Source organism: Osmerus mordax, chromosome 2, assembly GCF_038355195.1.
Source record: "Osmerus mordax isolate fOsmMor3 chromosome 2, fOsmMor3.pri, whole genome shotgun sequence".
Taxonomy (NCBI): domain Eukaryota; kingdom Metazoa; phylum Chordata; class Actinopteri; order Osmeriformes; family Osmeridae; genus Osmerus; species Osmerus mordax.
In genome coordinates, this window is record NC_090051.1 from 9,900,755 (window position 1) to 9,912,820 (window position 12,066).

At 41.6% G+C, this 12,066-nt stretch overlaps 1 protein-coding gene across 3 annotated transcripts in view; it reads left to right on the forward strand.

Moving 5' to 3' along the window:
* The window catches only part of igf2bp2a (insulin-like growth factor 2 mRNA binding protein 2a), a 103,092-nt gene extending 94,107 nt beyond the window's left edge, over positions 1–8,985 (forward strand). Inside the window, exons 11-16 of one of the 3 annotated variants that reach the window (XM_067251360.1) lie at positions 439–507; positions 915–1,034; positions 2,611–2,685; positions 2,805–2,936; positions 3,027–3,140; positions 7,773–8,985. In XM_067251360.1, coding sequence (XP_067107461.1) covers positions 439–507; positions 915–1,034; positions 2,611–2,685; positions 2,805–2,936; positions 3,027–3,140; positions 7,773–7,868 — 606 coding nt within the window. In that variant the 3' untranslated portion in view covers positions 7,869–8,985. Of the gene's footprint in view, positions 1–438; positions 508–914; positions 1,035–2,610; positions 2,686–2,804; positions 2,937–3,026; positions 3,141–4,090; positions 4,188–7,772 lie in introns of those variants that run through there. The other 2 variants (XM_067251369.1, XM_067251377.1) reach the window with 2 other exon arrangements.
* Positions 8,986–12,066: the final 3,081 nt, after the last annotated feature.

Sequence of the window (12,066 nt, forward strand, 5' to 3'; positions counted from 1 at the left end):
TTACAATATTTCACGCAGGAGGAGTAGACAAAGTTTGTAAGATTATTGTCTGCTGTTCCTGCGTGAAATATGCGGCTCTTGTTTTGTCCATGTTTGCGATTGGACATACGGTGCAAACACCGCCCCTTTATGTGAACGCGCACGTCTCTAGATTGGAAAGATCTGGGTTGAGTTAGAGAGTTGATAACCGCCGTCGTGGTACCGCTTATCATGATTGCGATTGTTAGGCTTTGTGTAGCCGGGTAACTGAAAGTAATCCAGAGCATGTTGATCTTGATTCGTAGTACAGGCCCCTGTTGTATGCATGAATGTGTGTGTGAGCATGTGAGCATGTGTGCGTATTTTTATGCATGAATATATGTGGGTATTCATGTGCAAAAATGTATTCTTGGCTATTTATGTGTGCTTGTATGTGTGAGTAATCTCTTTTTTTTCTAGAGTCACTCTTCGCATGTGGGTGGTCTGTACGGTGTTCCTCCAGCCAGTGCCATCCCCCACCAGCACTCAGTAAGTTCCCTCCCTCCGTCCCTGGCCTGTGACACACAGCCTCACTCCAGCTAGAGTTCGTCTGTGATTGCACATCACTGGAGGACGTTCTCCAGACTCCGAACTCTAGCAAAAGAGGCTCTCCTGTGTGTTCTCTGCCCTCAGCAGAGAAAGTGGTTGAGATGATGTGTGTGGACCACCATGTCAGAGAGAGGGCTGTCTTTGTAGGGCTGAATGGCCTACCAGCTGAGAGGGAGAGGAAGAGAGATGGGACTGAATTGTCAGTCCTCACAAGAATAGCAATACAAACTTATGTGTGTCTATGTTTATGATAGCAGATGTATTTTTCTGTTTTCCAATCCACTTAAAACTAAATGGAAAATGAAGATACAGAGAATAAACTGTTCTTCTATGTTTTTTTCCCCCAGCAGGCTCCGGAACAGGAAGTGGTCTACCTCTTTATTCCGACTCAGGCAGTCGGGGCCCTGATTGGCAAGAAGGGCCAACATATCAAGCAGCTTGCCCGCTTTGCCGGGGCCTCAATCAAGGTGGGTAACACCCTGTCTGACTGACTCCCAGGCCTTCCCTCACCTCCTAACCCTATGACCCTCTCAGCGTTTGAACTGAGTCTGCTTAATTACCTTGAATCAAGTTTACTGGACTGTTTCCGGTCTGTCCTTGTTGAGTCATGGGTACTTTCCAGACCACAGCTGAGATGTTCATCTGTAGGGATGCGTATTGATAAGATTTTAACGATTCCGACTCCTTATCAATTCCTGCTTATCGATTCGATTCCTTATCGATTCTCCCCTCTACAGCCAACTAGCTCTGTGCGTCCTGCACCCCCCCACACACACACTCGTTCTAAACGAATTTCTCAAACTGGCTTTGACTGGCTCTGAAATTAGTTAATACCTACCACCTCTAGGCCTCTTCAGGCCTCTGTTTTCAAAACAAAATCTAGTCGGAGATAGAAACTTTCAGTTTCCTTGTGTTCAAGCTTCTATTACTCAACACCAGTAGGACTTAGAGGGGTCCTAACAACAGGGGATATAACTTCAGTGTCACCTTTCAAAAGAGACCATTTACATGCATGTACTCCAATTGGTTCAACAACAGTTTTCAATGTACTTTGGGTATGTTGTTTAGGCGTTTTCAGGCACATTTAACAGGACTATTAAAAGGTTAAACAATTAAATTGCTAAGTTTAATAATGGATTAAAAATCGATATGCTAAGTTTAATAATGGGACACGCGAACGTTTGCTGATAACACACGCCGCCCCGATAACGTGAAATGATCAATAAGATCAATACTAATGGGAGACGAATGCCGGAGCTAAAATGTATGCCTCAAACGACGGGACAGAAGATAACTAGATCGACTACACACAATAAAGGCAAATTGCTTCACACAGTAACAAGTGGTTGTGATCACTTTTGAGCAGTTTAGCTCTCTACCTTAGATGGTTAGAGATGAAGCGCGAACGTTAGCTGCGCTGCTGCATGCATCGAACACATGACGTTCCAGTAACTTCATTCCATGCTGTGTGTTCAAATGCTTCTTCATATTTGTAGTATTTCCTCCCATAGACAAAATAGCCTTTTTACACACGTTACAAGTGGCGTTGTTGTCATTTTGTCGTGTGAAATACAACCAAACTTTAGAACGCTTCTTCCTAGTTGCAATGTTTGCTGCAGTCTGTCTGAATAAACTATAAACATTCGCGCATGCGCAACGGCACAGAGAATCGTTAACAGAATCATTAAGGAATTTTGCTAACGATTCCAAGGAATCGATTCACTGGGAACCGGTTCTAAACAAGAACCGGTTCTCGATACCCATCCCTATTCATCTGTATCGGTTGACAAATGACTCGTAGTCTAGGCATGCATTTCCATTTGTCTCCTTAACTAAAGGAGCTTGTTAACTGTTTTACGTTCTCAACTTGATGAAATTAAGCTGTCATTTGTGAAGATTTGCACATCTAAAAGTTATCTTTCTCCTTTCTCTCTCTTTCTCTCTGTTTCTCGTCTGTTTCTATTTCTTTCCCCTCTCTCTCACTTTCTCTATATCTTTTTCTCTCCTCCCTCCACTTCCTCCTCCCTTTGTCCTGTGGTCCAGATTGCTCCAGCAGAGAACCCCGATGTGACAGAGAGGATGGTGATCATTACTGGTCCTCCAGAGGCTCAGTTCAAGGTACAGGAGCTCCACACTGGGCTGCTCAGGGAGGCTTCTGCCTAACACTGTCCCATGCTCAGCCTTACACCCCAGGCCCAGGGCAGGATCCTAACACTGTCCCCTCCATTCTGTCTTAGGCCCAGGGCAGGATATTTGGAAAGCTAAAAGAGGAGAATTTCTTCACTGCGAAGGAAGAGGTGAAATTGGAGACGCATATCAAAGTTCCCTCAACCGCAGCCGGCCGAGTCATCGGCAAAGGTGGAAAAACGGTGAGCAGTCAACCGAGGGAAGGGATACAATGGTTCTACGGTCAAAAGGTCATGACCTCTGTATGACCTCTTTGTGTTTGACCTCTGCAGGTGAATGAGCTGCAGAACCTCACCAGCGCTGAGGTCATTGTGCCACGTGACCAAACTCCAGATGAGAACGACGAGGTCTTTGTTAAAATCAGTGGGCACTTCTTTGCCAGCCAGGTGTGTGGCATCCTGAGGTCATGATGTCTTATGAATTGGGTTATAAAAGTGTTGATATAATAATAATAATAATAACTAGAGAGGGTACAATTTCTAGGGAAATTGTGGGGTGTGCTTGTGTCGTTTGCAGATGGGTGTGTTTTTTTACTTAAATTTTACAAGTCATATTTGGGTAATTTAAATAAGTGTGCATACTTATAATTTATGAAGATTATATAGATTAAAAGTTAACATTTGTTGCTACTCATTTACACTTGAAAAATAAGAGTGTATAATGAAACAGTGTTCTCTCTCTCTCTCTCTCTCTATATATATATATATATATATATATATATATATATATATATATATATATATATATATATATTCTATATCAGCCTCCTTCAATCCTGGTCATTGATCCTGGTCCCTGGGTCTATTGTAGCCCTGCATGTTTTTAGATGTTTACCTGCTCCAAATGACTGGTTTGTGAAAACAAAAGTTGGAAGCAAGATAGATAGCCCTTCAACTCCCCCACCTGTAACTATGTTCAGTCACTGCTGCTGTTGCTAGCCAAACTTCACTGAGAGGATTGTGGCAAGCTAACTAGTGCTAACTAGTGCTAGCTACATAGAGCGCAGCCTGGGCATGTTAGCTGTTTTCACAAACAGATTGACATAAAGTTTAGGCTGTGGCATTGAAGACAGCGACGCACCACACAAGCCTGAGTTTAAACACATTGTTTAATTTGACATTACTTACTGTACATGCTAATCTTGAATTGCTTGATGCTGCTAGTACACTAGCATGTCATATCTATGCATCGTTGCTCACGTGTGCTGACGTTGTGACGCTTTGACGGTAGGCCAGCACTGAGTTCCCTTGTGCGACAAAATACACTTTTTGCCTCAAGCCTAAACCAGAGCCTGTTCACTCCCTATTATGCCCCATTATACCGAATTTGGTTGCAGTTCCACCAGAGTTCCACTGGGGGTGATCGCGAGCGACAGCAAAATGAATGGGAGTCTATGGAGCTAAACGGCTAAGTTTGTCTCTTTCGCCTGATTGTCGTGGAGAAATCTCAGATTTCATTGTAGTTTTTGCATGGTCAATATGGATTATAGGTCGAAAGTTGAATGAACGAGTACTTCTGTCCTTTCAATTTCTTACAGAGTGAGTCGTTGTTGCCCATAACACGCTAGCATTCTGCTAATGAATGCTGATTGGTTAGCGAAGGACTGACTACAACCAGAGATCCCGCTTGATGGCATCCGAAGCGGAATCAGAATGTCAAAGCATTAGCAACAACATTAGCAAGCCAAAACCCTTTCTAGCATGTGTATTGACAGGGAGAGCCTAATCTGTCAGCGGTGTTGTCGATGCCTCGAGAGAAAAAAGTAAGTGACCAGAGCTTGCCGTAAAGCAGTATCTCTGGTCGTACGAAGTGTATTGTCATTGACATTTAAAAGGCTTTTTAGAACAGAAAGGCGACTTTTAAAAAATCTAACACCCAGCAGTGTGTATGTTTTTTGCCTCCCCTTTCGAATTCAGAATTCAAATTACCAGACAAAATTATATCCTGAGAAAAGTGGATTTTGAGGGGTATAGCTCCTTAGACCTCCATTCATTCTGCACTATATTGCTAAATGAATGGTCGTTAGCAGGCTTCTGCATAACTAGATAACGACCCATTCATTTGAATCAGGTGTGTTGAAGCAGGGAAACATCTAAAACATGCAGGACAGGGGGTACTTGAGGACCAGGGTTGAGAACCACTGACATAGACAACGTCGGTATCAAGTTCGTCTTGGTCACGATTGCGTTGCTTGTATGTTCCATTGCACGGTTTAGGCCTAAATTAAGTTTTTGTGGCGAAAAGCATGGCCGAGGGAACTAGGGGTGCTGAGGGTGCTGCAGCACCCCCTGACAGCATGAGAATTTAAAATGAAATGACTTGAAAAATCCACCACCGCGGCATAGCCCCGCAGTAGCGGAGTGGCCATCGGGAGCACCGGGAGAAGAATAACGATGTAAAACCAGGCTAATAAACGTAAGGGTTGGGCTGAAAAATTAAGAGACAAAAAGACATCACCTTCACTATACAAGGTTTTACCAATTGAAAAAAATGCTATGTTTATTTTTATATAAAAGCTCAACTATTTTGCGCTCAAATAAAGGCCCAAAAATTTGGCTATCCGCGCTCGCATTAAATATCAAACTCCCAAACTAGAATCACATCAAACACAGAATGTGCATGCATTAGCAGGGCAGCTGTGGTGGAGTATACGGGGGCCTGTTCTGGTGGGCCGGTCTGGATCAAAGTCCAGGGCCTATTTTTACTCCCAGTCCGTCCCTGCCGCCCCGCAACATTAAGCCCCCCACCCCCCAGCACCCCCCTGATAAAATATGTTTCCGTGACTATGGCGAAAAGTGAAGCTAACTTGCTAGCCACTGTCACTAAGGTCACGAACACACCCGTGACTTCCTGTACGTACAACATTAGTTTAGCAGCAGCTCGTTAACTTCTGGGATTGCAATGTGGATAGCCGGTCACATTTAAGTCATAGTGGTTAGGACCATTTTTACAACGGCTTGCCCAATTTCTTCGTTTTGATGCAACTTTTCAACTATGAGGCTGCTATAGCCTATCACCATTCCCTCTTGCAGGGGAAATGAGATGACAACCGTTTCATCCTACACTTCACTCTTAGTATTTTGAGTTGTAAATGAGCAGCAACCAATGTATGCTTTTAAATCTATGCAATCTTCATAAATAATAAGTATGCATTTTTATATAAACATTTCAGTTAAAAAACTGACCCATCTGCAACCGACACAAGCACACCCCACAATTTCCACAGAAATTGTACCCTCTCTAGTTATAATTATTATAATAATGATGCTTATGTAAAACATTAATTATAATTGGGTGTGCTTTGCCTTCGGCAAGGGCGCAACCTTTGTTCTCTCACATATATATTATTATTATTATTTTTATTATTCTTTTTGCCCCCCTAAAACTCAGTCAATATTTGGCCTACATAGACAACCTAGGTGGCAAACGTTTCGTCTTGGTAGCGATTGAGTTGCTTCTATTGGGATTTACGTTCCGTTGCATGGTTTAAGTGGAAATTAAGTTTTTGTGGCGAAAAGTTAAGCTAACGGTGGCTAACTTGCTAGCCACAGTCAATGACGCTACTTACGTCACTAACGTCACGAAAACTCGCGTGTCTACCTCTAGCAGAACATTAGTTTAGCAGCTCGTTAACTTCTGGGAGATAGCTAAGCTAACTGCTTTACTGCAAGGCAGCTGCAGAAACGCCACAAGCAAAGAGGCCAGGGTGATAACTATTTACTAATTTTACTTTGTGATATGACACACAATTGTGACGTGTAATGTACAATATAAGCTGATTTTATTAAGGAAGTACATCTACTTTCGGAAACAGTAGTCTACTATTTCACTGAAGCATTAGCATCATGACATTAGCCTCTGTTGCCCGGGCAACACATACTACAGTGGTCTATGATGCATCTGTTTTCAATCGTTAAAATAAACATTCCTCACAAATACATTTTCGTTGTAGGATTTATTATGACATTACATTACAAGTAAACGATTTGTGGGTGAAATTATCATTACCTGTGGTTTCAAACCAGTGTTGCTCACTGAAACGCTGTAGCCTACGCGAGACACTACAAAAACATCTACACAGCTGTAGGAAGTCAAACGGCGAAAGAACATGTTCGGCACTCCCCTTACTTAAATAAAAAATCTATCTAACTACTAACCTTAACTTCATTGCCACAGCCTAAACTTTGTCAATCTGTTCATGAAAATAATTAATTTCAGCCTAAACCGTACAACGGAACGTTAAATCCAATTCAACCAACGCAATCGCTACCAAGACGAACACAGCAGTAGTCTAGTACTGTACCGTAGTACAATTTACCGGGGCAGCTTCTCCACACAGGGCTATATCGCACTTGGCGTTGTTACTGACAATGATCGGTGAGCTTTTTATGAAAGCGATTTTCCACTAAATAAATGTCAAGCTTATTTACGTTTTTGGGGGCATATTTTCAGTTAGCAGATGGTAATGTTTGAATCGCGATTCCATCTTATACTGCCGGTAACGTCGTAGAATAATCTTCAAAGGGGGTTCTTTATTCATGAATGAATGCAATATGAGTAGGCTAAATTCCTTAAAATATCACGAGAAGGGAAAAACTTAAAAGGACGTTTAAGTCATAGAGATTAGGTCAATTTTTACACCGGTCTGCCAAATTTATTCGTTTTGATTCAACGATGAGGCTGCCTCTTGCAGGTGAAATAAGACATCTATTTTATTCTACACTTCACTCGTATTTTCAGTTGTAAATGAGCAGCAAAATCTATGTAATCTTTATAAATAATAAGTATGCATTTTTATATAAAGTATACAGAAATATCAGTTGTAAAAATGTCATTCAAAAACGGACACCTGTGCAACCGACGCAAGCAAGCACACCCTACAATTTCCCCAGAAATTGTACCCTCTCTAGTTCTGTATAATATACTACATTACACGTAAATAAAATTAGATTTTTGAGATGTGACCACGGTGTGAGGTCCTTGCTGTGTGAGTGACTGGTGTTTGTGTGTTGTCCCAGACTGCACAAAGGAAGATCAGGGAGATCATCCTGCAGGTCAAACAGCAGGAGCAGAGGCACCAGCAGGGGACCCCTGTACTGCACCACTCCAAATGACCACCGGGGGGGGCAGCTTAGGCAGGCACCAGCCAATGAATGTAGTCCTCCCAACTGGAAGAAGACCTGACCAGACGAGGCCAACGGGACAGGCAAGGCAGACCAGCAGCAACGGGAACAAACCAAAGAACTTCATTGGAGGACATGTGAGAGCCAAAGGCTTGAGGGCTTTCTATTCACTGCCAGCCCTGCGCCAGAGGAAGGGGGAAGGAAGGAGAAATCTCAACTGAAATTTAGACACACACACACACACACACACACAAAAAGACAACAATACAAATCAGGAGGATGGAAATGTCTCAAATGTCTGAGAATTGGGCATCTGTCTCACAGTTTTAAGAAAACAGGAAATATGATGTCGCCCTGCAAACGTTATCCTTTTAGTTGGACTAACATAGGCATAACAGACAGTTCAAACATCTGTATTAGCAAATGTGCACGTTTGAGGCATTGTGATTTTTGGTAGGATGGGGGTGGCAGGTAAATTACACTTTCAACAGGATGTGATTTTCTGATTGCAAAAGTAAGAATTCTTAGCAGCCAAGGTGACACACCTTGGAAACACACATGGTGGTCCATCACATTACAGCTTTGTGTATCAAACAGTAGATGTTTCTTAGATTGAGATGGGCTTTCTCCAAAAAGGGGTGTCATGTTTTTTAGCCTTGACACAGAGAGCCTTATATACTCGTATCCTTTCATTATTTTGCATTTCACATCAAAAAAAGGATAGAGATAAGACCCTGAGGGAACCTTGAGGATTGTTCTGAGTCTTGGTGACTATGTCTGTGTGTGCCAACACAAGGGATAGCGTCCCTTTGAAAACTTTCCTACCCTTCATATCTGATGCTCCATTTTTTCTTCCCTTTCATTTAATTTAATCTTGGCTCTACTTCATTTCTCTTTCTCTCTAATTTAATTCCCTAATTTCTCACGTTTGGTGTTCTCATTTTCCACATGATAAAGTTTTGGTTTTGCAATAAGAAATCTTCAGTTTCTGCAGCCTTTTGAAAACAGTTAACTGACAGCTACTCCCCCCGCTTAGCTCAGTAGAGTTCACCTCTGAGAGTGTAATGGGGGTTACTCCTGTATACTCTGTACTACATGCATGCTTGTTGTCCCATGGGTGGGGAGAGGAGGGAGAGAGAGAGAATGAGGGAGGGAGGGAGAGAGGGATGGCGGGAGGGGGAAGGAAACACGTGGATGTCCTTAACCATCCCACTGTTCTTGGAGGTTATCTGAGCAAACAATTGATGTCTTAAAATGGTGCACCTGTGCTTGTCAGGTTGGATTGGGATGTGTACCACCACACCTTCTGCCTTCCAGGATGAGATGAGGAGGCATGGGGGCAACAACAGAGCAGGCGGCCCTAATTATGTTCAGGTGCACTCCTGTAGTGTGACGAGTAGAGGGGTGAGGTTTGGTGGGGAGGCACTATGACCTGTAGTATGCACACCACAACGCCTGCGTTTGGCTTTAACGCTCTCTATCAGGGAGATTGATAAACTGGCATGACAGCTGTGAATGTACGATATGCAGCCTTTTAGAAATACCACCCCTGCCGTGTCCAGCAAACCAGCCGCTCACACACAGATGGTCTCTTGGGCTGTTATTTTTTTAAATATATATATATATATATTTTTTTTTTACTTGTGTTGTTCGAACAAGCTGATGGAATGTTTTACCAGTCTGCTGGACATGCAGGATTTGATATCCCTTTGTGCTTTATTTTGGAGACCATGGAAGCTTGTGGCCTTATTTGTCACCATTCATACATCGACCCCTTCACCCTGTGAGCCAGCCAATCAGCGTCATCTTCCAGACACAAGGTTAATGCCAATACGCACAGCTTAAGCTGTGTGTGAGCATGTGCGTGTGTATATATATATAATATATATATATACATATAATATATGTATATATATATATTATATGTATATATATATATGAGAGAGTAATATTTATGACTTTTGATTTTTTTTTTCCTATTTTGTGATGAGAGCTATTAATAAGAAACAAAATAAACAAAATTCTCTTTTCTTTTTTTTCTTCTGTGGGACACTGCCATATTACTTTGAAGGGAAGTGTTTTATTTTCTTGAAAACCAGACTATGAATAATAATATAATACAAAAATCTGAAACAATAGGAGAAAAAAGATTGAACCACTGCAGAACTTCAGGACAGCAGGAAGTGACCAGTTTGTGTGTCAGTATTGTCATCTACCTCAGGCTCAGGGTTCCTCAGTCTAATCTTTCATTCATGTCCCTTTTCCACAGTTTATATGCCTTGTTAACTGGTTCTTTTGAGCATTCTTCTTTTTTTATAGAAAAAGATCATAGGGAAAGAAAAAAGTTTCTAAACTCTTCAGGTCCAGCTGAGTAGTGAAGGGAAAAAGGGTCTGTAAATTATAAACTGTAGTCAAGTCTTTTAGACTGTAATTGAATGGATACTCAATACTCTTATTGATACACTTATAAAAATTTCTAAATTAAAAAACATTTGAGAGAAGTATTGGACTGGATCCATGACTAAAGTGTTTTTTAATGTGGATATACATGTACAGATTCCAGGATCCAATACTAAAAAAACTCCCATGACTATAGTCACACAGACAACAATTGCACCTCCACTGGTGTTTTGCAAATGAAGTTTGTTGTCCAAAATAATTTACATAATTTCATAATGACTCAACGAGATTTTACCAGCTCAGTTAGATAACAAGTTACTCTGGGGATGATTTGAAGTTAGAAGCTGCAGAATCTCTGTACTCTGATAGGACTCTTGAACAAGGTGTAACAGTCTTTTCTGTAGAATGTAGACCACCTCTAGACTAGTTGTTGAACTGTCACTTTGTAGGGGGAAATTGCTGTATATCTGTGAATATGTACAATAGACACACAAATGCATTCGTTTGTATTTGTTTCTATCACCAAACACCAGTCCACACCTGCATTGTGAGAGATAGTGAGATACGTTTAGTGTCTGGCTTTGCTCCACATTAACTCTAAAGGGTTTTCTCATCCCCCTACCATTATATTTCTGTTGTGCTGTACATTTTTGAAGTTACCTCTCAGAATCCAAGGCTGAATCTAGTTACTAAAATTAAAACAAATGTAGGGCAAAGATGAAAATTAAATAAAAGAAAGCGAGTGAAAGTTTGTCTTTGAGTTTTTACTGTAAAAATGTGTGTTGTAAAGGAGACTGCTATTTTGTGACTGTAAAACAATGACTTCAGCATATCCAGATCTGTTTCATTCAACACTTGGGCTACTGGTCGTAGGCAGTAGTGTACCAACCCTTAGAACATATGAGACTCTGTGATTGGCCACTTGACCTTAGCAGCCATATCTTGGTGTTGAAATAGCTACAACAACTGCATTGGGCACACCTCCATGACTCTTGACCATTTGGAGAGTAAAGTCATTGTTTATACAGTAGATTATATTGTGTCCCATTTTTAACTCCCCAGGCAGTAAGACCACTCTTAACCACTATTCCTTCAAATCTCAACCTGCGACGTCTCTCTTTGGTTGACACTCATGTAGTTCCTTTGTGTACGGTTTACTCCTTAATCTAAGGTGTGTGTGTATAGGGCTCACTCTAGACAGAAACATGTTGTTTGGTTGGACAGTCTGGCAGCACAACTACAATATTAAGCGGATGATAGTTCTGTGACAGTTATTTGTGGTGATATTTTACATTGTGATTCAGAACTTTTTTTTTTTATAGCGATTAGTGTTTCTACGTTTTTGGACGGTGTGCTAGACATTAGTAATCAATACGAGATACCCATGCCTGACATACACAAAACTGATGTGGTTATGGTTAGTTTGTTTTTTACTCTGATGAGCAAGTCCTCTCGTCATCTACACTGATGAGAAATAGTGTTGAGGAGTAGCTGAGTTTCTTTACTTTTTATATTCATTCCTTTTAGGCTACCAGTCCTAGCTGTTTTGTTGTGCTGGAGGATATGGTCCATACTGTACAGGGTCTTACAGCAGTATGGCCACGAGATTCAGAGAAGGTAGCTGATGACAATGCAACAGGGTGGGGTCTCAGATCTCAGGCAGACATGCAGCCTCCTTGCAAGTTTCCATCTTGGCAGGGAAAAACAGCACAGGACTTTCAACGCCACCTCAGCAATTCTTGTGTGGGTTCGCTGCAGACAGAACCAAGCTTTTCTGGTGTCAGTTCAA